We start from the raw sequence: 27,134 nt of genomic DNA on the forward strand, positions 1-27,134 counted from the left end.
ATCCTAGCCTGGAATAACAATTCTAACAACCATGGAAACGTTGTGAAATTATGTTTACATTATCAGAATCAATACAAGAGTCAATTGGACTCCAGTGGAAGACCTGCAAGCATAAGGTCATTGATCGATGCCATCCTTCTATACTAACTTGCTGATTTGGCCCCGGAGGCGATACCATGTATCTTTATCTATTATATTCAGAATGACCATAAGTTTAGGTTTGAATGATTGAAATGATTCATTCTTAGAATTCTTCTTCTAGTAGTTCAATCCAAAGCAAATATGCACAGTCGATGTTATATCATACAAGACAAGATCGTAAGGAAATGCGTCACACCGGACGGGATATCTAATCGAAAAGGTAAAACAGCAAAGAGAAAAGCCTGCAAAGCTAAACTGAGGCACGCGGGTGGTAGCCAAAGAGGACTCAACTGGGTCTAGTCCTTCTAAGATCCACAGCCCTTATAGCTTCATACCAAACATCTCATGCACACGCAAGCTCTGGCGCATGCTTAGATCCAGCATGATCTCCTCACTTCCACCAGGGATAGCGTAGGCGCGCACGTCGCGGTATAGTCTCTCGATCTTGCCACCTTGGCCACCCCGGCTGTAGCTCAGACCACCAAAGATCTGACTGGCCTCGCGGGCACAGAATTCGAAAGTCTGGGTAGACTGCGCCTTTAGGCCGGCAATGGCACCACCCAGCTTCAACATCGCCTCGGTCTCTTCCATGCACTGGCACTGGAAGATGATATTCTCCAACCAGTTATAGGTGGCCTCAATCTGGCGAGCCATATGGGCGAGCTTCATGCGGATGACGGGGTGGTCAATCAGGCGTTTGCCGAAAGTCTTGCGCTTGTGGGCGTACTTGACGGACTCTTCATAGCAAACTCGGGCAAAGCGGACACACTGGATGACGATACCGATACGCTCATGGTTGAAGTTAGTCATGATGACCTTGAAACCCTGGTTCTCCTTGCCGATCAGATTCTCCACGGGCACTTTGACGTCCTCAAAGGTAACATAAGTGGTACCACTACTCAGGACACCCTGGCAGTCCATGCGGCGGGTGCTGACACCACCGGCCTCGCGCTCAATGAGCAGAACGCTGAGACCGTTCATACCAGGCTTACCCGTCCGCACAGCGGTGGTGAAGTAGTCGGCCCAAACACCGTTGGTAATCCACTTCTTCTCGCCGTTAACAATGTAATGCTTGCCATCCTCGCTAAGCTTCGCCTCACAACCAAGGCTCGCAACATCACTACCGGCATCGGGCTCAGTGATGGCCAAGCAAATACGCTTGTCACCTGCCAGAATGCCGGGGAGAATACGGTCCACCAGTTCCTTCTTTCCAAATTTCACGAGGGGTGGGCAACCAATACCGTACCCACCGACCAGATTCCATACGAGACCACCGCTGCCGGCGCGCGACAGCTCATCAGTCAGCAGCATCTCGTGGAACAAGTCCCAGCGGTCCGGTGCCACAGCCTTCACACGGTATTGGGTGTACTGCTCGGGGTATTTGACACCCAGCAGACCGGCCAAGTAGCCTCGTTCGCCCATCTGCTTGTAGATATGGGCGGGGACCTCCTTGCCCTCATCCCACTCGGTGACATAAGGCTCGATCTCTGTGTCAACCCATTGGCGAATCTCCTCGCGAAGAGCAGCGTGGGTCTCATTGAAGTAGGGAGAGGAGTACTGCGATCACACGCCGAAAATGTCAGTATCTGGATCATATAGCTGACTGTTGACGTTTGGCTCTGATAATCAAATAAAGACTTACACCCTGGTACCATGAAGGGTCGGCAAAAGGAATCAACTCGCCAAAAGGATCCTGTGGCTCCGCAGTGGCTGGGGGCTTCACATCGCCCGAAGCAGCTTGCGGCTTCGGCTCGGCTTTGGGGGCTGGGGCGGCAGGCGCCGGTGTTGGTGCGGCCTTGGTATCCAACGAACCAATTTGAAGTTGAGCCTTGTACTTCTTTAGGATCCCCTCATTGTGGTACTTCCAGAACTGTTTCGAGGCATCCTTCCCGGCCACTCGCTGAAGTACTGCGTAAATGTCAATATTAAATTTCTCGGACATCGGCCCGGAGAGTATGACGTACTTTTCTTGCCGCCTGTTCGCATATATCCCGTTAGCACATACTTTTTTGATGATCATCATGTGAGTGGAAGACATACCAGGGTGCTCATCTTGAAACTTAGTGACATCGTAGACGTCCTCATCGATCACAATATACAGGCTGTCGCCCTTGCTATGCGACGCCACGTCGTCCTTGGTAAAAGTTTTTGACATTATGGAGGGTTAACAGGAGAATAGAAAGAGATAGGGTGATAAATGGAGGTGAGGAAATGTATGGTAAGGCGATCAGGTGAAAGAGAAAGATTTCCCAGGGGCGAAAATAAAAATGGATCAAGTCCGGGGTAGTTGGAGCACGCGCGCTATATAGGTCCGGGGACAGCACTAAATCTAGGAACCCCGTTTTCACGTCCACTTTCTTCTTTGGGAGCCTCGGAGTAATCACTTGTGCCTGTGTCGGTATGATTTACTTCAGCTGCAATTCCGAGGCCGCTGATCAGATCGGTCATCGCCGTATGTTCGCCGCATGATTGGCTCAATGTGCGTCATCGCGACAGAAATGCCGAGGCGAGAGGCTTATCTAATCTCCTGCGCATGTGAAGACAGCGGTCTCCCATGTTGTAGCGATGATCTCGAATTTGTGACTGGATTTTAGATGGAGCCCTGTGTAAGATACTACCTTTACTCTAGGACTAAGCTCCCGATCTTCCCAATTTAATTCATGATCGTCCACGTTCATAGGACAGATACCGGGACAGGTATGGGAGAAATCAAGACATCAAAGCCTGGTTCCAACTGGGGTCGATCATGGCCAGTGGAAGGTGCCTGACACTGCCCAAATTCTTACATCAGTTTTACCTTTCGAATGATTACGGATTTCCAATTTAACAAATGTAAAAAGCTTCACTTCATATCACAGGCGGAAAAAACCGCACTCCTATATCAGGATCGAGAAAGCCCGATAACTCTAGTAATACATCCAACGTCAAAGGGTTGTGTTGCGAAAACCGTCTACTCATCCTCTCCGTCCGACTCGTATGTGAACTCGTCCGGAAGAGGAGCGTCTTCCACACCCTCCTCATCCTCATCGACAGCGGTCAAGACACCCGCGGCGGCCGCAGCGCCAGCTGGAGTATCGGACATGGCAGCTCGAGCAGAAGCCCGTTGAGGGGTCTGCAGAGCGGCGTTGCCAATGGCGGCCTGAAGGCGATCCTGAAGAGTCTCGGCAGGGGGAGCGGGTTGCCGTTGTTCTTTGCTAGCCTTTAGCTCAACAATATCACGAGGTTCATTAGGCTGCTTGTCAAGGACAACAACGACGCCACCGGTAGGCTGTAAAGATAAGTCAGTATGGGCACTAAATGGATCGGGGGAGATACAACGTACGCGCTTAACTGGCTCATACCGCGGGTCGGGGAAAGTGAGATATTTGAGCTGTGCGGGTAGTGCTCTTGACATGTTGTCCAGCTCATAACCAACCTTCTCCCGCTCCGCCTTCTTCTTCTGACCTTCTCCAGTGCTCTTCTCTCCATCTTTGCCCTCGTCTCCCTCCTTGGGGACACTCTCATCTGTATCCATCTTCTCGGGCAGCTGGTCTGACACCTTAGGGGTGGTAGGCGTTTGGTCAATGTCCATGCTTTCGCGGCGGGCCTGCTTCTCCCGACGCTGTGCCCGACGCTTGGCCTGAGCAGTGGTAGAGAGTACTGCCGTCTTGACCTTCTCCGGAGCCTCTTCTGTCTTCACCTGCTGCTCTGGGGGGTAGTCGAACAGGCTGGGGCGAGTGTTGCTGTGGAACTTGAAGTTTGGCACTTCCAGCTTTTGGTCCACACCAATCACAGAGGTCGGAGTGAAACTGAGCGACAGGAAGTGGGTGAGAGGGAACCAGTACCAGTACTGCACAAAGACAGCGGCACCGACAATACCGGGCATGTTCAAGTTGCCGGTCTGAGTCTGAAGGCTAATGGTACAGTTGCGACCACCAGCATCAATGATACCAAGGGCCACGGCGCATCCAAACTTGGCCATGGCATCCTCATGACGGTCACCCATCATCTTCATCATAGCCTTGCGCAAGCTGGTAACGCGAGGGTTCATCGCCTCGTTCTGCTGGACAAGAACCATAGCCAAAGAGATCAAAGCACCCTGGCGGACAAAGTCGGTGGAATCCTTAAGCATAGGCTCCAAAAGATCGATGGCCTCGTCCAGTCCAGTGCCCGCACACGAAATACCAAGCGCCATGGCAGCACCGTAGCGGACGTGAGGGTTGTACGACTCGGAGAGCAGCTCGACCATACGAGGAACACTCTGGTGCTTGCGGAACAGAATGAAACCCAAGCTCATGACCGCCACTCGTCGAACATCATCATTGACATCGCTGACGGCAACGTGGAGCAGCTTGCGAACAGCCTTGTTGCTGCCGCTGCCACAGTACGCCAGAGCAATGGTCATGATACCACCGTAGCGAAGAGTTGGGTCAGGATCCCCAAGGAGACCGTTAATCAGCTCATCCGCAGCTTCTTGACGACCATACATGATCAAAGCCATACCCATGGCTAGACCGCGGACGATCTTCTCATGTTGGGTGTCGTGAGCGTACTGAATCATATCCTCCAGCGCCTTCATGTTGCCAGTTCCCAGCATGACAAGACCCATGGCAAGGCCGACTGCCTCGCCGTTGAGAGCAGAGTCTGTGTAGAGAACATTTCGAAGATCTTCATAAATACCCTCGTCACCAGTGGCCATACCTGCCACACCCAGACCTAGAGCGCCACCGTGCTGAACAACCTCCTCGGTGGCCTTCTTGAAGTGGTCACGAATGAGGTCCACGGCCATACCACCGTGGTTAGCGTAAATAAGGCCGAAGGCGTAAAGAGAACCACCCTGGCTGTAGACGGAGCCAGAACCACCAACACCAGCAATGTGCTCGCGGGGCAGGTAGGGCTGCAAAAGCTTCTGGCCCTGGCTCAAGTTGCCACGGTGAATAACACCCAAGGCAGCGGTCGCAGTGAACTTGGACCAGTTAACAGCCTTGCCCAGCCATTCCAGATTATCACGGAAGAACTTGTCATGGGTAGTGCCGGCGTGCATGAAAGCATTCGAGAGAGTAACTGCAGTGTGGAAAATAGAATTCCGAGCCTCGAGGCTATCACGAATCTTATTCAATATGGCGATATCGGCTTTGTTATTCCGGTAGAGGAACTCCAGATTCAACTGAATGGTCTTAATGCCATCAAGGATAGCAAGAACATTCTTAAATGCACTACGCAGCTCATCAGAATCGTCTTCGTTTGATTGCCGGGAGATAGAGATAGACTGGTCTTCGAGCAACGGGTCTGACTCGTTGGCCTCTGCGTTCTCCTTGTCGGCCTCGTTTTCTGGAACAAGCTCGGCGATCTCTTGGCGAACCTTCTGGAGGAACTCCTGGGTACTGTTGTCATAAAGGTCGAAAGAAATCTGATAAGCAACAGCCAAGGACCGCGAGTCGCCCTTCTCGACAAGCTGGCGGAGAATAACGGATGCCATTGAGTGTTCATTAAGATAGACGACACATTTCGCGATGGAGAAATAATCGGGTGCAGGGATCTCGTTGAGTAGCTCGAGAATGAGTTTCAAGATCTATATGAAAAAACCTGTCAGAACTGTTTGGTTTTCAAGGGATTTTTTGGACAAACCTCGTTACGGAACGCCCGCTCTTGGACAATGCCCATGCAAATATCAAGCACGTACTCCATGAGCTCCTCGCTCTGACGGGATTCGCCTTGTTGCTTCTTCTCATCCTCACTGGCACGAATAATAGACATGCGGAGAACATCCAAGCTCCTTGCCTCGATGGCGATTCCAATAACCTGACGATAACGCTTCTGGCGGAAGCACTCCTCGAACAATCGCTCAATAACAGCCTGTAATTGGCCTTGGACACCACGCTTCAAGATAAGAGGGGTGTCCTCATGTTGGATGCTGATGTCCTCGCCTCCAGGGTGAGCGATGTCGATGCCGGGGACCTCTTGGCGCGATAGCAAGGACTTAGAAGGCAGCGCAGACTTTGTGAATGGTGTGATCGGAGAGGTCAGGCTTGCTGATGTGCTTGTGGCGCCTTCGGCAGATGCAGGAAAAGACTGGTTGAGGTGGGCAGGGTGGTCACCGGCGCTCGGGTTCTGAGCGGCAGATAGAGAGATGAAGGTATCGACGCATTTAGCTGAAAGTTATATCTTTGTTAGCTACCCAGATGCGGATACAATGGTTCGCGATTGTCTTACCGATGATAGTCTCCTCGTACTCGCCACCGTTGTCAAGCTTAAACAGCTTGCCAGCACCCAGAGCAAGAACCATGCTCTCATTATATTCCTGGAGATGATAGTACACCTTTGAGGCAACCAGAGCAGCGAGTTCACGTTCCGGGAAAGATTCATCTTCGTATAGGGCCTCACTGGATAGATGTCATCAGCGTCTGTAGAACGAGGACCCGGACAGAGAAGGTCGCATCGATCACAATCGAGGGGATAATTCAGCCCATGCTAGCAACTTACATCTCAGGAACTGCGTTCACGACCTCGGTCCAAAGCAGGTCGATCTGCGAATCTAATGACTTCAAGGCATACACCTTGAGCTCAGGGTCTGGCTCGGAGAGGAAGCCAACCAGACCGGCGGCCGAAATAACTCCGACCATTTTGATTGTGTGAGACAGCGGGAGCCTAGGTGTGTTATATGAAGCTCAGGCTCCGATAATGATGCTGTTGTCGATGTGACGAAGCAATGTCACCCGAGAGGGAGCTTGGGGGGCAGAACAGCGAGCGAGCCCCAAAACACAGATGAAATTCGGTGAAGTGCGATAATTTAAAAACCCCAAGCAATATGATGGCAAGAGGAAAAGAGATCAAGATAGGGGGAAAGACACGATGGAATGAAGTGAAGGTACGAATGGAAGCTGGGAGCAGACAGCGGAAGCTTTGCAGGCGCGAGACCCGACAACGTCAACGGAGCTGACTGTAATGTCACGTGCTTCGGGCATCAGCTGGCCGCGAACAAGGTCTGGTGCTCCATCTATACTTCTAGTAAATGATGATCATGGCTGATATTTAAATTCCCTTCATTTCCCCCCCCCCCTTGCAAGTGCCGGGTTTTTCTCCTTAGAAGATTTCTTTGCAAAAAGTCAAGCCTCTGTTCTTTTTGATCATCATGTCCATTCTACTCCCGTTTCGCGATAAACGGCTGCCGCCGGTACCTGCAGCAGCTTCCACATACCACCACGACCCCCTTCTCTATATTGAGCGACAATCCAAGCACATCGAACGCTCTCTTCAGACCTTGATTGACGCACAAAGTGAGGGTCTTCTTTCTGGACTTGCTCAGCCCCAACCAGACGATACTTCCGAGGGGAGCTTCACCCCGACCTCCTCCAAAGCTGGCCGATCGCGATCCCCCTCCACAACTCCGGCAAGGCAACCCCGACCACAGAAGATAGGACTTAGAGCTGCACGGGAAGGGATATTCCAGTCGATATATGATTTACTTAAGCTACGAGAAGAAGAGCGAGAAATACTCGTATCTCAGTCAGATGAGAGAGACAATGCGCTCCATGAGATCCAAAGTTTTACCTCAAGGCGAAAAGGTCTGGAAGAAGCCATCTCAGTGATACAGAATGACCGAGGGAATCGGCGCGCTAAAGAGCTTCAAGAGGAGGCCCGTGGCCTCGAGACTGACATCCATGAACTGGAAACCAGGCTATATGAGATGAAAGCCAAACACAGACACCTTGTCATGGAGATCAAGGACATCGAAAACTCCGTCGATGCTAAATTATCTTCTTATACTGAATCCTTGTCCATCCTACAGTCAGACATCCGAAATTACCTCCGCGATCCCCAGGTTCAGCCCCTTTCGCGGCAGCCAAACGAGTCTACCTTATTTTCATTGAAACCCAAACGCCGTACTCTTGAGATGGCCCAAGATCTTTGGAAGAAAGAACAGGAGGATTTGCACAAGAGGCAACTAGAAGTGGATGCAGAGATATTGGCACTCGAGGAAGGAGGTGGAGTCTGGAAGCAAGCCACGGGGGATGTGGCTGGCTTTGAGAAGCGACTCAGAGGCTATATGCGCCGTTTCATGCAGTTGGATGTGCAAGCGGAAAACGGCGCACCGATTGGAGATAGCAAGGAAGATGTGGCAGCCACCGTTTCGAATGATTTAGAGCAAACCACACAGCGGCTGGAATCTCATTTGGAGTATGCCGAGGAAAAGGACTGGAAACTCCTTGTCTGTTGCATTGCAGCAGAGCTAGAAGCTCTTCGAGAAGCAAGGGGAATGCTACTTCCCGCCTTTGGCTTGCCTGTGCCCGAGTCGCCGTCCTCTCAACAAGTACATCCCCCCGAGGAACCCACGAACGAACATGCAGAAGTCATTGGGGACCCGTTGAATAATGAGGATTCCGATCCACCAGCAGACTTATTAAAGGATGGGGATGGGGATGACCATCATACAGATACAACGTCCAGGTCTGAGGATGACGAGCCCGATCCAGCCTGGCTTCTTGAATCATAAGGCCATGATATAAATACGCATATAGCGATAAATCACATATATTTATTATCTTTCAACTATCAGGTTTATTTGCTTCTTAGCTCGCACGAAGCGTTGACTTATTCTTCCAAGGATTGGGGTGTAGGATTGCATCGATGAATATCCGGTGTTCACCAATATATTCGGGCGGAACAGGAATCTTCAACTCAAAACATGACATCCAAGCTTCAATGCTTCATCACGCACTCTGCTAGCGTTTGATAGAGTAAGTGAAAAAGGGATCTACCTATTCATAATGCATCTTCACCGGCCTACATTTTCCTTTTCTATTCCCTCAATCCATGACGGGCGTCAACTCGAATGCCGTGTTTATTTGCCCCGCCACCTGCAAAATATAGAATCGGCACCTCCCAGGCACATCCAGGGTGCTATCTTCGCCCACCCCTACGCACCACTGGGTGGCAGCTACGACGACCCCGTGGTCAGCTTTATCGGCGGGGAGCTCCACCATGCAGGCTTTATCGTGGGAACTTTCAACTTCCGGTAACGCCCTATCTCTGAAACTACGCGGAGGGTGGACAGGCTAACACCACCTCAGGGGAGCTGGAGGGTCCGAAGGAACGACTAGCTGGACCGCCAAACCCGAGCTGGGAGATTATACTTCATTTTATGGGTTCATGCTATACTACCTGAATGCTTTGGAATCTGCCCAGGGCTCTAGCGCAGAAGGCGACCGAGATATCGATCTCATACTCGGCGGATACTCCTATGGGTCTATGATTGCCTCCAATGTCCCAACCCTTGATGTCATGATTGATCTATTTCGACCTGGCCCTGGAACCGGCTGTGTATTTGACCGGATTTTCAGAGAGGCAAGGAAGATCGCTGCAGCAACAATACCAGGTTCTGTAGCAACAAGGCTAGAGGACCGTGATGACGAGGGACTCCGCGCGTCAACCTTGATCTCTTATCTCCTTGTGTCACCACTACTACCCCCAGTAAGTTCTTTTTTGACGGCGTTTACCACTCTCTCGGTAGATGTGGGGGGCCGGTCAGCTCAGGCCCGACCCGCTCGTCCAGCCGACCAGCTGAGTGTTCATCGGACACTGGTGTTATTTGGGGATGATGACACCTTTACATCCGTGGGGAAATTGCGGAGATGGTCAGCCGAGTTCGGCCGCATGCCGCATAGTCAGTTCCGAGGGTGTGAGATTGAGGGTGCGGGGCATTTTTGGCGAGAGGATGGAGTGGAGCAAGAGGCGAGGCAGATATTGCGGGAATGGCTCCGTGGTTATACAATATAAGGTATTGTAGCTAAGGTAGTTTGATTTGATCTGATTTGAATCCTTCCAGTCTATTACCTGTATGCAATATTAAAGGAACTGAACTCTATATGACTTTTGATCCCGGTACAGAGTTAAGATCTACGTATGATTCCCTGCATATTTCCCATACTCCGTGGCGTTCTTAGAGTCCCGCTCTCACATGCATGCATGTGAACATCATTGATTCATTGATTCATTCATCATCCTTGTTCAGATGACAGTGAGATCATAGTCATTTTTGAGTCATTTAGTGAGGATCATGCATGATCCTCAATCGGATAAATCCATTACATGTACAGTAGTAGTTGCAACCTAATCTAAGCGTGGGGAACCCACATTAGGCACCCCGGGGAAAGTTGGGGTCATCGGGCGGACACCAATTGGTCCCCGTGACGTTCTTCAGACCGCCCTTGATCTTTGCTCTTTGCTTTTCGCCTTTTGCTTCCATATATGACTTTGTTTTCTTTGAAATTATTTCATATCTTTCATTTAGACTCCAAGCCGCGTCATAGACCCGAATGGCGCGTTCCCGATGCACAAGCCTTCGATATCGGTATTGGGCGACTCCACAATAGTCCCTTCAAAATGCTACTCCAATCATGAGTCGGATCGAATATCTTCGACGCCTCGATCTCTGCGCAGGGCCATATCCATCCCAGCAGTCTCTTCGATTGTTAAGGATTCATGGAATTGGGCCGGCGACACCCTTGGCGCCTACCGCGGTGGACCCTCGCCCGACGAGCGGAAGCGACAGGCAGATATTGAGGATCGGAAACAGGTGCTCTATTTGAAAATTAAACATGTCAGTACACTTTTCATTCAAAGCGTGGCGCCCCGGTAACGGGACGGGCGGTCGCATCTGTTGCGTCACCGTGCTAATCAAGGCTCGGATTGCAGGCAGTGTCGTACGAAGAATGGTGTAGTTGCGCGAATGAGCTCGACGTGCTAGAAGACAATAACAGTTGGAAGAAAACTTTTGAATGCCCCGAATATCACCCTCAGTTGGTGCAGGAACGGTTACGGGAGCTGGAGGAGGCACGCATCAGCTGCGATGTGAGCCGGATGTTGTTTCTGGTTCGGACTGCGCTCAGTCGGGACCTGGGGAAGATGAGCAACGCGTCGCTTTATCGTCACTCGCATATTGGGACAAAAGATTTGATTGACCGATATATCACCACGGCGCTTGATACAATCACAAACCTGGTAGATTTGTCGGTACATAATCGCTGCGATGGGCTGGAATTGAAGTATATCTTGGATCAATTGTTGGCAGCCAGGCAAGCATTTGGTCGCAGTGCGTTGCTCTTTTCAGGAGGTGCTACCTTCGGAATGAACCATATTGGTGTGCTCAAGGCATTATACGAGGCCAATCTCATCCCTCGCATTATCTCAGGCGCATCTGCAGGCAGTATCGTCTGTGCCGTCTTTTGCACTCGCAAGGACGATGAACTATCAGGGCTTCTTGACACCTATGCCCATGGTAAATTTGACGTTTTTAACGAAGCAGGAAGGGAAGAAAATATCTTCCAGAAAACAGCACGATTTTTGAAGTTTGGTTCTTTTCTGGATATCTCCCATTTGGCAAATACCATGCGAGCTTGGCTGGGAGACATCACCTTTCAAGAGGCATACAATCGGACACGCAGAATCTTGAACATCTGCGTGTCAAGTGCCGGTATGTACGAGCTCCCGCGACTTTTGAACTATATCTCTGCTCCGAACGTCATGATCTGGTCTGCTGTGTAAGTTTTAACCCCTTTAACATGGATGATTTATCTGATGAGAATGCAGAGCGGTATCCTGTTCAGTGCCGTTCGTCTTTAGGCCATACACTCTGATGGCGAAAGATCCCATTACGGGTCTTCCAGTTCCTTGGAATGACCTACACAGGCAATACATTGATGGTTCGGTTGACGGGGATCTTCCAATGACACGCTTATCTGAGATGTTCAATGTGAACCACTTCATTGTGTCACAGGTGAATCCCCATGTCGTGCCATTTCTCTCCAAGGAGGACGGACCAATCAACGAGCTTCAACAAGGGTTGTCGTTCGTTCCTCGGTGGGTGAACACAATGACGCACCTAGCAAAGGACGAAGTGTTGCACCGAATGAATGTCTTGTTAGAGCTTGGAATATTTCCGACTTCCATGACTAAAGTCGCATCAATTGTGAACCAGAAGTACAGTGGTGACATCAACATCTACCCCGAATTAATTTCGTCCAACTTCCCGCGGATATTGGAGAATCCGACAACAGAGTTCATGCTCGAGGCTTGTTTGAGTGGTGAGCGAGCGACATGGCCTCGGTTAAGTCGTCTTCGGAACCACTGTGCTATTGAACTTGCCCTTGATCAAGCTATACAGCAAATGCGAGCCCGTGTAGCCTTCAGCCCGGGCCAAGTTGACCTGCGTTTGCAAGGCTCCTTTCAACACTCGCCTGAATCGATAGACAGTAATGCCAATCGCGGACGTCTTCATAATCGCAGGAGGGGCTCCCATGGTCATGAACTTGAGAGAAAACGATCAAGAGGTGCATCACGGGGTCAAAGCACACGAGAGCTTCGAAAGGCACGGAGCACAGTGTCGCTTGAAAGCCCACAAAATTCGCTGTCTAATAATCTAATCTCCGTGCCGCCTCGCCCAAAGGCCCACCATCGCCGATCATCAATATCATTCGGCGGCGGGATATTCTCAACTGGGTCTGGTAGTGATGGAGAGGAGGAGCCTGGTCTTTCCTTTTCTGGTCATTCTCGGCAGTTCCGGGCGCGAGACTCTTGGGATGCATCGTCCCACGAAGAATGTTTGACTCATGGAACGCATTCTCCCACCCGATCCCGGCGATCATCTTTCTCTAGCAGGTCACAACGGTCTGCTTCAGGCCGACAAGCTTCCCCCAAGCAGGTCTTGGGACCGTCGGCTCGAGAGGTTTCCATGGCCCTGTCGCCTTCATCCCGTCACCTACTGAGCATGACGCCGACACCACATCCGACGTCGCCTGACTCCATTACGCGCAAACTGCACCACTGATCTTCTTTTGCTCACTCCCCGAATCCGCCGCGTTTCGGGAGATAATTGGGTCACCACTAGAATCTTACAGATTCTTTCCATGCAACCTGGTTGTGTATGCCAAAAAGAAGTTCAATAGCTCCCCTTAGCCTCGAGCTACTCGGACGGCAAGTAATTTCACTTGCGTATCACCTCGCCTCTTGCATGACCGCCATGATTACCACAATTTATGACTCGCTGCTTAGATCTCGCCCTTTGTCTAGAACGGATGACAGTTTCGTATTTTCGGGATATTATTTTGAGATTAGACAGAGCTCACATCAAAGCCCCCACACGGCCATTGAAAGTATGACAGAGGCCTTGACAATGTACATAATAAGGTTTTTAGACACCTGGCTTTACAGTAGTGAATAATAATCTCGTTTAGCCTAGATCGTCATGACAATTTCAGCCATCAGTACGAGGTTTTCCGCCCTTGGCGCCTTTGTCTGTCACAAGGCTAGGCTTTTTTTTTGACCAGAGGGCCGAGCTTCCGGGGAGAACACATTAACGTGGGTATTGCCAGAGAAAAGTTTAACCCTGTGCAATGGCTCAAGACAGGGTCGTGAGTGGAGATCGGCAATCCAGGAAAAGAAAGCATCGGCACTGTGGTTGGGAATCTATCTGACACAGCACATGTTGGAGAAAACAGGTGTGATTACTCAAATTCTATAACGCGACATCCCTGGTGCAACACGTGTGTGCCTCGTTTTTCTGCCATTCTATGAATCCTTCTTGTCGTCAATTGACCTGCAGGATGCAAGGACTGGAAACCCTCTAGGTCCCCAACCGTCCGTCGATCTCTGAAGTCATGGACCCACTCTGGGGACTAAAAGCATCTTGAGAGGTTTAGACTGCAAGGGCCCGCTCACGCTAGCCCCAAAGGATTGAAGGCTGACGACGACGTTACAGAGAAACGTGGAAATACTTGACAACAACGCATCGTGACTGAATTGACAGTTCATCATGAGACAAGGCTTGCCCCTCCAGTCTTTCTACATTTTTAATCCCGTAGAGATGAGCACGGCCCGAACGAAGGACAATTTTTCAGACCAGCAGATTACATCATTCAACACCTCTCCGGATCTATCCTGAGGAGTTGCTCTTATGTATTCTCTGCAAAAAGAACTTGCCCATGAGACCCGGGTTCTCGTTCCAGGCCCCCAGCAAAATGCCGAACAGCCAAATTGCTGCCGACCTGGTCCCACATCTTGCCAATCCTCTTGTACCATTGGTACGCATTGGCGGGTTCTTTATCAATCAGTGGAAACGTCGATCAGTTTCCTCACAAAGCCCTCAATAAATCTCCACTTTTCCCGTGGCTGAACCCACAAAGCACGGGGTCCTGTTCCCCTGATACAGGGGCTGTATCAAGATGCACTGTGGCAAAGTTGGAATGATCTCATGGAGGGCATTGAGATGAGCGCAAAATCCCATACCATGAACTCATGTGGCTGGCAACGTTTCAAGCATCAAACCACCGTTGAACCTTACCTGGCTCAATTTTTGGACTCGGCAGAAGATTCTGGAGAGTCTGTCGCCTCCTCAGGGCACTAGCTACCATGAAAAGAAAGAACACCGAAAGCCAAAAATTAAGGCGCCTTGGCCGGGAAAAAGAATTAAGCTCGTCAGCCCTCTTAACTTCCTTCGGCCGGACCCATCGACTTTGCTTGTCCATGTTCATCCCAATCAAGTAGGTGGCCCTGATCATCTTCAATGGAGAAACGTGATCCCGTCAGCCCACCCGGCATCACTCATATACACGGAACATGATCGTCGCCCTATGGCTGTACCACGGTGCCTGTTCAAGCATTCTAAGCGAAGCGACGATACCTTCCTTGTTCTGACTTGGATGAATCCACTTTGCTTGTATTTCCTTTACCTGGAGCGGTAAGCAGGCCCTTATCTGGTTGTCTGGCCAGCAGCTATCACGCTATCCGCTAGGAGAAAACATCTCGACCCTAGATTGCAGCTGCCGGGTTCTTCTGGTTTTTGCTTCTCGTCTCGTCCCTGACCCACTCATCCTCCAGGCCCCAGAGATCGACACCGACCTTTTGTGGATATGGCGGCCCAGCCATCATATGTAAGAGGCAAAGTTTTGAGATCATTGCCCGATCCCGGCGTCTCTATGAGCTATGAGTGGAATCCCCCAGCACACGAGGCTGGATCTCATATTTGCTTCTATAAAGAAGCCCACATCCGCCTGTTCTCTTGTCCTCCATCCAACTATAAATTTGATCAAGATTGTGTTTCTTGGTCCAATTCCATCCCCTCATTTCTCAAATCATCAATTGCAATTTATTCGTCAATCCTTTCATAATGAAGTACAGTTTCGCTCTCATCGGCCTCGCGGGCTGCGCCTTCGCTCTCCCTGCTCCTCAGGGTGAATTCCAGCCTTCCGGACCTCCTCCTCCCGGCCTTACTCCCACTGGCCCTATTCCCACTGGCCTTGCTCCCACTGGTTCTCCTCCCTCGGGCACTCCTAGTGGCTTCCCCGGCCCCATGCCCACTGGCCCTGCTCCTTCTGATGGATTCGGCGGTTTCGACAAGCGCCAGTTCGGTGGTTTCCCCTCCTCTTTCAGCCTCCCCTTCCCTGAGCCCACTGGTCTCGGTGGCCTCGGTGGCTTTGAGAAGCGTCAGTTTGGCGGTGCTCCTCCCCCTCCTCCCTCTGGCTCTGCTCCTTCTGGCCCTCCTCCCTCGGGCACTCCTAGTGGCTTCCCCAGCCCCATGCCCACTGGCCCTGCTCCTTCTGATGGATTCGGCGGCTTCGAGAAGCGCCAGTTCGGTGGTTTCCCCTCCTCTTTCAGCCTTCCTTTCCCTGAGCCCACTGGTCTCGGTGGCCTAGGCGGCTTTGAGAAGCGTCAGTTCGGTGGCCCTGCTCCTTCTGGTCCTCCTCCCTCGGGCACTGCTAGTGGCTTCCCCGGCCCTATGCCCACTGGTCCCATGCCCACTGGCCCTGCTCCTTCTGATGGGTTCGGCGGCTTCGAGAAGCGCCAATTCGGCGGCTTCCCCTCCTCTTTCAGCCTTCCTTTCCCTGAGCCCACTGGTCTCGGTGGCCTCGGTGGCTTTGAGAAGCGTCAGTTCGGTGGTGCTCCTCCCCCTCCTCCCTCTGGCTCTGCTCCTTCCGGTCCTGCTCCCACTGGACCTATGCCCACTCCCAGTGGACCTATTCCCACACCTTTCTAAACAATTCCCCGCGCTACTACGCGCACACCAGCACCGACGGAACTAGGAGCCGTTGAGTCTACCCGGTGAAAACGTCTATACACGACGTGTTGTACAGTTTTTCAGGTCTTGAGATATAAATTGAATTTGATCAGGACTCGGTACAGGATTTTTCCTTTGTTTTCCGCCATGGACTTACGCGTATAGATGGTTTGGATGTTTCAATGTTGTCCATGAAGACCTCCAATGTATGTTGGTTCATTGTTTTGTGCTTAACTTCAATACACTCTTTTTGCTACGGCAATATACTCTTACTCTTAAGACTCGAATCTTCCGAGGTTGTAAAGGAGTGTTGGTATTTTGCAAAGAGGCAAATGCGCCATACCCTGTCGTAAACAAGGTATGTAATGTAGCCTGGAGGTCGTCAAGATCACAATGAAATACATGAAAACCAGACTAATTGTGCTAATTGTGCTTACTTGACTTTCTAAAAATAAAACTGATTAACCTGCATTAGAATGTTACATCCAAATGCAGACTGTTAATTCCGATTAATTAGCTTCTATTTTGGGTGCTCACGACTGATAATTGTGCTAATTAAGGAACAACTTCCCTGTCAAGCGGAGAACCACTCCACAAAGCTGCATTACCGTCCCGGCGGCAATGCAAGAATCCCATTGGTCTCCAACGAGTCCAGCTGCCCAGGAAGCTGTGTAGCTTTCCAGCGCCTCAGATTATGCACGTCGGGAGGTCTAAAAAGCACCGGCCAGGTCTCTCATCCACCAAGCTTTATATCCGGACGCCTCCCGCTGCCTCAGACACAGATATTTTCTGGAGAAGCAGTGATATACCTCCACCTTCGTCGCATTGACAGGGGAGGCAGCTCGGGGTTTTGTTTCTTGTTCTTGTTCGCTTCCGTTTGCCTTGTTTTTTGGTCTTTACGCCTCGAATCCTGTTCCCTGGTTGCTGCGAGTCAAGTGGCCAGTGACCCCTCCACTCCTATAAACACCCTTGTCCAGCCCGTGTCCAATCCGAGACGGTCCTCGCTGTTTGTATTGGGTTTTCCCTGCAGACGCAAAAACAACCTTAGGCTGCCAGTCTCGAAGGACACGGAATTATCCGCCAAGACCTGAGCAGGGCTTATTGATCCCTTGTCATCAGCCCTGGACGTGGCGCACTGTATTTGAAAAAGCCGCGTTGCATCATATCGATTACCCCTCATTGAGGCCATTCCTGCTTTTTTTTTCGTTATTTATTTTCCCGCTCGAATGTCCCTTGCTGCTCTCTCACTGGAGAGTAGCCATATAATACACCTGGGGACCGCCCGTTTGCCATCACGATAATCACCATGTCCGGCATTGTCAACAAACCACTTGCTCTGTTTCGCAGACCCGAGTCCCCAAGGCCTCTTCACGCCAGATGGGGTGACGTGGACATATCTGTTCCTACAGAGGGATCATGGAACCAATACAACAATCCCCATCGCCCAGCGCAAGAAGAAAGACAGATGTATGGTCCGGGCTTTGTCCCTCAGGATCGCCCTTCCAGCAGAGCTGATACTTCCTACACGGAGCACTCTCAACAAGAGATTAGCGCGGGCAGATCGACTCGCTCAGCAACATCTGTCCCCCGCCGCAACTCCCTTTCTATGGGAGCTTTGCGCACCGGTCGTCTGTCTGTGCGTCTGGCATCTCGGCCCAAGCACCTTCGAGGTGAAGCTCAACCTGAGCGAGATGCCCCTCAGCAAGAGGCCCAGCGAACTGATTTCGCCTATAAGCCAATCCGTCAGGACTACACCGTCGAGGCGACGGAAAAATCAAAGCCAGCCGGCACCACCTCGTTCAAGTACATTCCCACGAATGGACGATATCTCGAGGAAATCCCCGCTGCTGCTCCCCCACGCAGTCAGTCTGCGATGTCCCACTGCAGCTCTCACAGTCGGCGAGACTCGTTTACTGAGTCGCTGGATGAACGATTCTCCCGGCGTGGCTCGCACCAGGAAGACGATCGTCACAGCCTTCGCTCCAGCGTTGGTGACAGCTCGGATAGTTCAAGCTCGAGACGGAACTATGACATGCCGAGAAGACGTACTTCTCCTTTCGTTCCGGCTGACCGGAGAAGGGGTTCATTGATGAAGCCTATGACTTTGGCAATGGTTCCCGATCCCGAGGACCTTTATGAATGATTATGACAAGCCATGTCGGAGCTTTATTTTCTATATATTTACGTTTCATGGGCTGTGGGATTTTTGTTATCATCATTGCGCGGCGTTGGGCATTTGGCATATTCAGGTGTTCAGGTTGGCGGCGTCCACCGGTTTTTCTCCTAAATCCTACTCAAGAATGGAAATGAGTTCACAACCTACGATGACTCACATGTAAAACCCCGTCGCGTGAGTACTTGTTATTTGTTTGTGCAATAGGCTACGCTTCTCCCTATAACCGTTAAAAACGTCCTAATGCACCCTTGTTCAAGCCCAAGCACTTATCTACGGACTTGTCAACTCATTTCCTAAGTGGCCCGGGTCCAGATAGCTAGGAGACGTGGTTTAATTAAGTTTTAAATTGTTAATATCCCGTGGATAAGTGTGAGACAGCATTGCGCTGGAAACCCCCGCACGGAGCAGGACGTGGCAGTTAACCGCGCGTATGCATAAATGCAAAACGCCTCGGACCCTTAATATTCGCCATTGCGGTCAGAGTCTTGAACATTGACTGCGTGAGACCTTTACTGATCCATCCGAAGCTTGTCGTGAACACACAAAAATGCCTCGGATGGTCACATTCAGCTACGGATAAGAAGCCACGCAGATCACAAGCGGTGATCACCGATCGTATCTTGGTAGTTGTTGGTGTTGGTCAAAACTGGGGTCCTGATTGGCTGTCTGGTCGAAGCGCTTACAACGAACCAGTCAGGAGGCGTTCGGAGTGTTGGTTTACGCCACTGCATGAATGTGATTAGTGGACATGCACGGTTATGCACGAGAGCCAGAGAGTCCGAATGTCGTGGACTCGTGGCGCTTTTGCTCATGCGACTTGACTATGAACTAACGAGGTTCTGGGCTTGGCGTGGTGCGTTGGTCACCGAAAAGGGTTTAATTGGGCTTAATTGTGGGCTAATTATGGGCCTTTGGATGCTATTTTGGAGTTTACCGGTGAATTCTATCTTTACTTTCCTCTCAAAATAGTTCGATGGGTTTTCCTGAAACAGGGTCCCTCTGTCAGAGATCTATATCAAGGAGGGATATGCCAATGTTAAAGTATTATCATTCTTCCCTTCTTAATTTTGGGGAACGATCCAAAAGTTGGGGCCCAACACGATATTCCATGTTGACAGGTCCCATTCCACAATTCCCCTGGAGCTACTGGTGACTCTGCACTGTGACAGTCACTAGCTCTCTTTCTGGACCGGGGTTTGGGATTCTATTCTCCCCATCACACAATCTCAGGATTCTCCATTGCAACGGTAATTGCCATTGGTCGCTGCAAGCGTTGGATTGACCCTTGCAAGTAGGTTAAAGTGGGCAATCGAGGTGATAATGCACGCTAACATTAGCCTCCCCAGTGACTGGCGGTTTCCTGCATCTTTTCTCTCGAAAGGAGAGAGCAAAGCGAAAACAACTAGCGGCACAACACCAACACCAAAACCAACAACAACAACAATCATACTTACATGTGCCCTCGGCCTACAAGGCCGATCTCTACGTAGCGCCCGGTCCCCGCTCTGCACATCCCCGTCCACTATCATCTTTTGCTCCGGATCTAAGTCGTCATGACCATTATCCACTCCCCCGACATTCGTGCGACCAGCCCCCACTGCCCACTTACGACCCATCAAAGTACCAGCCTATCCGACCGACTTCGATTCCCTCCGATCTGCTCCACGCTCAGGTCGGACAATCGCAATCTTCCCATCTGAGCGCTGCCCACTATCACAATCGGAACTCCATCTATCAGCCTGCACCGGCGCCGGACCCATACTCCGCGCCGAGAATACCGCGCGAGTCGGTGGCGTCTGCAAGGCGACAAACTGCTATGCCTATTCCATCCCGACCAGCCGCTTCGCTTGAACAGCGGGTTAGATCAGAGGCTCGGGAAAGAAGTCGTTCTGAACCTATGCCTGCAGGTCCGGATGGCCAAGGAAATCGGCGTCGGCAGAAGCCTGTTCTCTCGCGGCTGATCACCAACTTCGGTTAATTATGAAATCGGGGGAATTAATGAATTATGGTTCTTGCTTAAAAGCATGGCTGTGGAAACAGCCTGTTGAACATCATCTACATGACCGTTACGAAGGATGGGAGGCGTTTTGGGGTCCATACTACCTACAACGTTGGTAGAGAATAAGGTTTTCGAAGAACATCATTGTGTCTGAATGTCAAATTGAGGATTGATGAATACAGTCGTCGTAGCTCTACTTGGTGGAATTGTATTTCCTAATCTCCACTTGGATGATCGAAGAGATCAAGACTCATAAACGCCTGGAGGTCTGTGCCCACTTGTCGATCTTCCACTTTCCTTCTTCCCCTCTTTTATCTCAGTTCAGGTCAATTGAGCTCTGAAGCTTGGGGCGCCTAAGCTCGTGGTTGACGGGTCGATCAACCTTGTTCTATTCCGAATATTCCATCCATCCGCAGAAAGTTCCGTGAATGCAGTTCTTTGGGTTTGAACTGTGCACATCTCCACTTGCGGGTTCGGAAATCCACTCATTGGCAGAGGTTAGACTGCGCCATGGTGAAACATTGTACTGTAGTGCTTTTTTTCTGATCAACCTCAGAAAGGGGGGTCCCCCGCCCCCTCTTCTAATCCCTGCTCGAGCAAAAAAATGTTCTGCTCCTACCAGAGACCTTTTGGGCATAGTGACCCGTCTGAATGACCCGAAGAGATAGTGGTCAGGCGGCCGCGGGATCCCCCTGTTGCTAATCATCTCCTTTTGTTCCAGACAGGCCCTGGACAAGTCGGTGGAGGATTAACGGCCAATCTACGATCAGATGCATCCAGTAGGCTGATCTTTGTTCCCTCTTCTGGACGTCCAGGCATACCACGCAGGCGCAGATCCCAGAACAAGCGCCATGCCAAGACGACGGCGGACGGCCTGCAGCCATACTATATGCAACCCACGTCTTGACTCGCCATCTTGTCCTTTCCGTACTGCAAGTAGCCTGCGCCGCAAAGTGCAAGCTATCAGACGAACAGGGGTGATAAAATTTGGGGGCGGGCACCTCTACTCGCTCTACCCCTCTTGAGCCAAGGCTAGATGCACCCGATACTGCAGCCGTCGAAGCATTCCCACTTCCCTACAGCCCGTTGGCCCCTCTCACCCACTCATTTCTCGCGCTTGCGGTTCACTCACTGCTACCTGAGGCGTAGTTGTACTGCTTGAATCCGCATCGTCGCTGTCCCAAGTGGCGCCCGGGGGGCCACCGCCAGAGGGGTTGAACCATTGTGTCGGGCCCCAATCCTGATTTCCTCAACGCTGGCTGGATGAATTTTGGCCCTCCAGCACCAGCCGTGAGGTATCCGGAAGATCTTCTCTTCTCTTGGATAAGCCAACAAACCATGCGGGAGTTTGTCGGTGTTTCGTGAGAGACTCCCGTTCGTGATATAACTTCACCATATGCGGACGCATCGACTGCTTCGCCATCTTCTTTTTCCATTCATTGTCGTCGAATTTGAGTCTGTCAGTCTCTGAGCCCACGTCTCAACGGTCCCTGTGGGGGGAATCTCATCAGCCCTGAAATGAACGTCGCTTTGGGGGGTGACCTGTCCTCCCACTAAAGAGAATAGAGTACATCTTTTTTTTATTCTGTAGGCAGCAGTGCTGTCTATTCGGGGCCCCTTTCATGGGCAAACTTTCCCGAATCATGTCCGGCTTCATGAAAAAATTCAAGAAGAAGCGGAGGCTTTCAACGGAGCTGCATGACCGCTGGGGTGATCCTGCGATCAGTTACCCCAACGAGGGGTCTTGGAACCAGTGGAACCAAACGTCAGGATTTGTGGCCAATGCCTCCATGCCTATAGAGGCCCCTTGTCGCCTCCAGCCGGACGATTCACGAAATTATGGACGACCCTCTGTTCCACCTCTACAACACCAAGGCTGGAACAACTTCAATCCTCACATCCACGCTCACACCCCACCGGACTCGAAACACGATGGCTCGAACTTCCCCAGTGGATACTTTGATGCAAGTATCCGTCGTCGCCCTGAGAAGGCCCTAAGAGCCCAATATCAGGGCCTGGGGATAGATGGCCCTCGACACGACATACAAGAAGACATCAGGGATGAGGAAAACGACAGCATTTGCGATGAATCCTGTGACGAAGAAGACGAGGAGCGCGATACTATGGGAGACCCTCGAGAGCTGATGTATCGTGGCCACGCGACTGGAGACATTCCACGTGTGGGCCGGGATGAATGCGGCTCTTACGATCGCGCAGCAAAATCTCCGGCGCTGTCTATTACATCTCGTATGCGTCGAGTCAGCACCCAAAGCTCAGCAACTCAAGCATCTTCTGTTGCTGGTAGTTCTAGAAGGACTAGTTACACCGCGGCTTCTTCTGTCTCTGCACCTTCTCTTCCGGATACTCCCCGATTTGCGTCCCATGCCATGCATTCTGCACATGCAGAGAAGCGACCGCCGGTCCCTCGTCCCAAGACCCGAGATCCTGAGCCAACTCCAACTCAACATGAGATGGTACCATCTTATGATGAGCTATATGGTTGATTTGTGGTACCGAGTGGACTTCTATTCTTCTCTACTTTCCAATTTACTTGACTTAGAAAAATCGTGTTTTTACGTGGGCGGCCAATTTTGCTTTTTTCCCTTTCTTTCTCGACAATCTCATCTTTCTCATCTTTGGATGTAACTCACCAATTAATGTGAACTTAATTTCTTTCTCGGGCACCAATGACATTAGTGCTTGTTCAAATACAAATACTTGATTCCTTTGATTTTTGATCTTTTATCCGTGGCTTGTAGGCGAGCACCGCGCTATTCCTACTAGTTCATCAGTGTTAGTACAATTTAGCACACACTCCGCCGGGGTAAACCTGGATTTCCCCACCCACTGGTGTACGAATCTTGGCGCTTAGCATTTCTCACTTTCTTGTTTTTCACTGATAAATCAGCTTCAAGACGGAAAGAGATGAGGGGTTGCAAAGGTGAACACCCGCCGGTCCGTGCAGTATGCAGCTGCAGCTCGTGTCACAGTCACAACCGCCCACTCGCCAATCACCCCTCAGTCTTCATCACACTCGTCACGCTCCGAACGGATCCACTTGAACAAGGATTATTGGTCGATCCTGCTTCAGCAACCAACCGCTGGTCTGCAACTAATCTTATGAGTGGTCGCATTCCAGCCTCTCTGCGATGAGCTCTAAGCGCCGGGTGGTCACCCTGTGAGGGATGTGCTTGATTCGACAGGCCCATCCTTCGCCAAAGCACTAAGGCAAATTCACACTGCATGTCGAATCACTTGGTCGCTTTTTTGCGACTGGCCACTCCACTCAATCGTCACACCCCGACTCCGACGACAGCTCTCGGACACTGAAAAAAGAAGCTTTTCCTCCCGAGTACCCTCAACCTCTGACTTGTGCTTTCTGTCAGCTTTTCCATGAAACCGTGATCGCCATCTTTCGGCGCTTGGCTTCTGCTTCTCTTCTGGCGGTCGAAGAATCAAGCTCTCACTTGGGATTGTCTGCTTCTCATCCACCATGCTTGGACTCTGGCAGTCCAAGATGCCGGCATTGGCCCTCGTGGTCTTGCTGAGCGGTCTCTCCCCAGCTGTGCTGGGATTGCGAGTCACGTCCGGCTCCTCATGTGCGGACAGCTGTAATAAATGGGGGGCGTCCACCAACACGACGGCCGATGAGATCTCGTGTGAGGACACTGCGTTCAACAACACAGTGAAGGGCAGGGACTTCAAAGACTGCATTACCTGCGAGTTAGAAAGTACTTATGAGGATGATATCACTGGTGAGACTGATGTGAACTGGGGCCTCTGTATGTTTCTCATGAACTATCATTCTTAGCAGCGCTGACGGGGAACAGATAACTTGCGATTCGCGGTCTCGAGCTGTGTTTTCGGATATCCTGAAAGTATCTCCAACTTATCTTCTCCATGCCCAGTGGCATGTGGGACGGTCCAAGAAGCAGTGCAGTTCGATCTTGAGGATCCGAGTGCGGACAACCTGGATACATGGTGTAATACTGCGTCCTTTGCAGACAACGTAATCAACACCTGCGAGTTCTGCTACAACCTCACAGACAATCAGGTCTACCTGGCAAACTGTACGTATCATTTGTCAGCAGCAAAGATGAAAAAACCCAAATAGCTGACCATCAAGATGCAGTCCTCGAGTCCATCCGATACAACTGCCACTTCCCAACAACCAGCGGCGATGAGTTCGCCGTTTCCCCTACGAGAATCTTCTCGGAGTCTCTCCTCCCCTCAAGCATGTCCCTCACAACTCCGGGCTCAAGCTCCTCCCATGTAAACCTAGGCCTGGTGATCGCGCTCCCCGTCCTAGCCTTCATCATCATCTGCCTCGGTATCGGATCCTGCTGCTTCTTCTACATCCGCTACCGCAGAAAGCGCACCCGCCAAAACCGTTACCAAGACCACCTGTATGCCCGCTATAATGACACCACCATTAGCACGCCCATGCATGGCCATGGCGATTGGAACCAGCAGCAAATGTACTCCGACTACCAAGAGTTTGCGCAGATGCACGCTGCTGGGTACGGAAAACATGAAGGTTTCAATGCGCAGTATGGTCAGGCTCATGAGATGTATGGTCTCAAGCCCAAGCAGGACATCCAGCCGCAAGCCACAGAGATAAATGTTGCCGTGCCTCATCCAGGTGCTGAGCAGGCTCCTCATGCCATTGGCATGGACCAGAAGCATGCTATGTAAATGATCTCTGTTGATACCCAGTATGTGCTTAAAGAGAGAAAGGTGCATGGAGATGCCTATTTCAGCAAAATAGTCCTAAGAGTCCATCGATCCTCACGGCGAATGTTGATGTTGTGATGGCAATAAATAATGATTGGCTTCTGGGGTTCCCCAACCCTTCATTCCTGGCGTTTGGTTTCCTTTCTGGTTTGCGTGCGATGAATATATCCCAACATCTTGGATGGATGATAGCTGGACTGAAAGACATTCCTTGAATACCTTCCTAGGCAGAAAACCGAAATGAAAAAGAATCATGAACAAACCCACAAGATCAAGGAGTAAACAGAATGTAGCCGTATAACAGTTGAGTTATTCAGAAGCTTCCAAGGCTGTCGAGATGCTAGATTTGGAACAAGGGAACAGGAGGAGAGAGAAACAGCGCCGTATTTATCCCCAGCCAAGCTTCCGCCCTTCCCTCGCACAAACCTTCGAAAAGTAGACAAACAGAGTACTCAGAGCACCACATTCCCAAAAATAACCATAACAAACTCTCTTCACACCGATCAACCTCGTATCTGTACATCACAGCTTACCGGCCCGCCACGCCCTCTTCAGATTGGTTGGCGGGATGGTTTCAGCACGCACTGCCAAGAGGTCGAGAGGTCAAGGGTCCAATGGGGATGCGGGGAGGCTATTTTTGGGCCAGGGTGATCCTTCGGGCTGCCTGTGTTTACCTTGAGAGTAGATAGGTATGGGATTTCTCTTGCTGGAGAGATACTCGGTGACTCCGTGCAATTCCAGAGACGGGACCTATTAATAGGGAGTTGGCGGGGCAGAGAGGAGATAAGGGATGGACATACGGAGCTGTCATGTTATATCCGGGGGCTCCAGTATAGGTAGTTTGCAATGTAATCTCAAATTCTTATAAGTCAATTGTTGGCTTAGCAATGCGTGGCTGACCAGCGAGATGTATATCCTGTCAATATTTGTTCCGGATGAACTAGCAGACAATTCAAGCTGACTTGACCCGCGAATGAAATGATAAAAATATCAGAAACGCAAGCCAAACTGATATCTTCTAAGCCAGAAACTGACATTGGAAAGAATGGGTGTGCGTGATTCCCTTATAGTTCAAGCTCAGAGTGGACCCACCAAAAGCTTCCAGCATCTTCAAGGTTAACCTCACCAACTTCAATCCGTACCAAACCCACAAGAACAACCTCTCCCACCCACAATCACAATGTCAACCCTCAACCAAGACCAAATAAAAGTCCTAGAGCAATCCCGTCAACGACTCGTCCAACTAACCCGCTCCCTGGGCTCTCTAATCGCAAGCCTAAACCAAAGCGACCCTCTCCCGCAATGGTACGCGCAAACCACCCAACTCCCACAAAACACGACACTCTAACAAACCCCAGGTCTTCCCTCCAATCGCAAGCAAGCATCATCTCCAACAACCTCATCAGCGTCTCCGAGCACCTCTCCGAACACAGCGACCTCCTCTCAACTCTAGTAGCCTACCCAGGCCCCGAATACCCCGGCCGCACGCAAGCTAATACCCTGGAACAACTCCTGCGCACGAAACTCGATCCCCGCGTCGAAGACTGGGTCGCGCGCGGCCGTGTCACAGGTACAGATCCCACGCAAGCACCGGGATTCAATACAGGCTCCGCGGAGAATAAACCGCTTACCGAGGCTGAACTCAGTGAGCTGTGGGAATGGGCGCCATTTGAAGCGAATCAGGAGGCAAGGCGGCGGAACTGGGGCGGGAATTATACGCTGGAGGAGCGGGAGGGGCCTGGGGGTATCCAGGCTGTTGTTACGGGGTTGAAGAGGACATTAGAGGATGATGAGGGGGATTCGGATGAAGAGGAGGATGAGGGTGATGAAGGGGAGGATGAGATGGAGGTAGTGGGGGTTCATCGGAAGTCTGGGGGTGGATCTGGGTTGGAGTATGATATTGCGGTTCATCATGCGCATGCTGTTGAGCCTGTTGTGCCTCTTGGGGAGATTTTGAGGTATATGACTACTGGGCGGATGCCGTAGGTTGTCTCTGATTTCAGTGGGTTGTGTGATCCTACTGGGGGACTGCTGTCTATATGCAGATGGGAGTT

At 51.0% G+C, this 27,134-nt stretch overlaps 10 protein-coding genes across 10 annotated transcripts; 8 read left to right on the top strand and 2 right to left on the bottom strand.

The window, feature by feature from the left end:
• Positions 1 to 462: 462 nt before the first annotated feature.
• N7484_011548 (putative acyl-CoA dehydrogenase) lies at positions 463 to 2,296 on the bottom strand (the record flags this gene model as incomplete). Its single annotated transcript, XM_057121935.1, has 4 exons — positions 463 to 1,698; positions 1,784 to 2,049; positions 2,106 to 2,117; positions 2,182 to 2,296. The coding sequence occupies 4 exons, from the start codon at positions 2,294 to 2,296 to the stop codon at positions 463 to 465; spliced, it is 1,629 nt and encodes a 542-aa protein (XP_056967689.1).
• A 795-nt stretch (positions 2,297 to 3,091) lies between these two features.
• N7484_011549 (proteasome regulatory particle base subunit RPN2) lies at positions 3,092 to 6,765 on the bottom strand (the record flags this gene model as incomplete). Its single annotated transcript, XM_057121936.1, has 5 exons — positions 6,604 to 6,765; positions 6,334 to 6,503; positions 5,749 to 6,272; positions 3,464 to 5,692; positions 3,092 to 3,409 (listed from the first exon to the last, which is right to left on the bottom strand). The coding sequence occupies exons 1-5, from the start codon at positions 6,741 to 6,743 to the stop codon at positions 3,092 to 3,094; spliced, it is 3,381 nt and encodes a 1,126-aa protein (XP_056967690.1). The 5' UTR covers positions 6,744 to 6,765.
• Positions 6,766 to 7,252: 487 nt separating this feature from the next.
• N7484_011550 (uncharacterized protein) lies at positions 7,253 to 8,614 on the top strand (the record flags this gene model as incomplete). Its single annotated transcript, XM_057121937.1, has 1 exon — positions 7,253 to 8,614. The coding sequence occupies one exon, from the start codon at positions 7,253 to 7,255 to the stop codon at positions 8,612 to 8,614; it is 1,362 nt and encodes a 453-aa protein (XP_056967691.1).
• Positions 8,615 to 8,888: 274 nt separating this feature from the next.
• On the top strand, positions 8,889 to 9,897 carry N7484_011551 (uncharacterized protein; the record flags this gene model as incomplete). The annotated part of the gene is made up of 2 exons (XM_057121938.1): positions 8,889 to 9,136; positions 9,192 to 9,897. The coding sequence occupies 2 exons, from the start codon at positions 8,889 to 8,891 to the stop codon at positions 9,895 to 9,897; spliced, it is 954 nt and encodes a 317-aa protein (XP_056967692.1).
• A 553-nt stretch (positions 9,898 to 10,450) lies between these two features.
• Positions 10,451 to 12,946, top strand: N7484_011552 (putative Patatin family phospholipase; the record flags this gene model as incomplete). Its single annotated transcript, XM_057121939.1, has 3 exons — positions 10,451 to 10,720; positions 10,816 to 11,660; positions 11,710 to 12,946. The coding sequence occupies 3 exons, from the start codon at positions 10,451 to 10,453 to the stop codon at positions 12,944 to 12,946; spliced, it is 2,352 nt and encodes a 783-aa protein (XP_056967693.1).
• A 2,337-nt stretch (positions 12,947 to 15,283) lies between these two features.
• On the top strand, positions 15,284 to 16,150 carry N7484_011553 (uncharacterized protein; the record flags this gene model as incomplete). The annotated part of the gene is made up of 1 exon (XM_057121940.1): positions 15,284 to 16,150. One exon carries the CDS (start codon positions 15,284 to 15,286, stop codon positions 16,148 to 16,150), a length of 867 nt encoding a protein of 288 aa, XP_056967694.1.
• A 1,327-nt stretch (positions 16,151 to 17,477) lies between these two features.
• N7484_011554 (uncharacterized protein) lies at positions 17,478 to 18,314 on the top strand (the record flags this gene model as incomplete). Its single annotated transcript, XM_057121941.1, has 1 exon — positions 17,478 to 18,314. One exon carries the CDS (start codon positions 17,478 to 17,480, stop codon positions 18,312 to 18,314), a length of 837 nt encoding a protein of 278 aa, XP_056967695.1.
• Positions 18,315 to 21,989: 3,675 nt separating this feature from the next.
• N7484_011555 (uncharacterized protein) lies at positions 21,990 to 22,850 on the top strand (the record flags this gene model as incomplete). Its single annotated transcript, XM_057121942.1, has 1 exon — positions 21,990 to 22,850. The coding sequence occupies one exon, from the start codon at positions 21,990 to 21,992 to the stop codon at positions 22,848 to 22,850; it is 861 nt and encodes a 286-aa protein (XP_056967696.1).
• Positions 22,851 to 23,839: 989 nt separating this feature from the next.
• N7484_011556 (uncharacterized protein) lies at positions 23,840 to 25,041 on the top strand (the record flags this gene model as incomplete). The annotated part of the gene is made up of 3 exons (XM_057121943.1): positions 23,840 to 24,128; positions 24,177 to 24,416; positions 24,479 to 25,041. 3 exons carry the CDS (start codon positions 23,840 to 23,842, stop codon positions 25,039 to 25,041), a joined length of 1,092 nt encoding a protein of 363 aa, XP_056967697.1.
• A 1,219-nt stretch (positions 25,042 to 26,260) lies between these two features.
• med8 (RNA polymerase II mediator complex subunit MED8) lies at positions 26,261 to 27,066 on the top strand (the record flags this gene model as incomplete). Its single annotated transcript, XM_057121944.1, has 2 exons — positions 26,261 to 26,385; positions 26,439 to 27,066. 2 exons carry the CDS (start codon positions 26,261 to 26,263, stop codon positions 27,064 to 27,066), a joined length of 753 nt encoding a protein of 250 aa, XP_056967698.1.
• Positions 27,067 to 27,134: the final 68 nt, after the last annotated feature.

Source organism: Penicillium longicatenatum, assembly GCF_028827895.1.
Source record: "Penicillium longicatenatum strain IBT 33135 chromosome Unknown contig_7_segment0_segment0, whole genome shotgun sequence".
Classification (NCBI taxonomy): Eukaryota; Fungi; Ascomycota; class Eurotiomycetes; order Eurotiales; family Aspergillaceae; genus Penicillium; species Penicillium longicatenatum.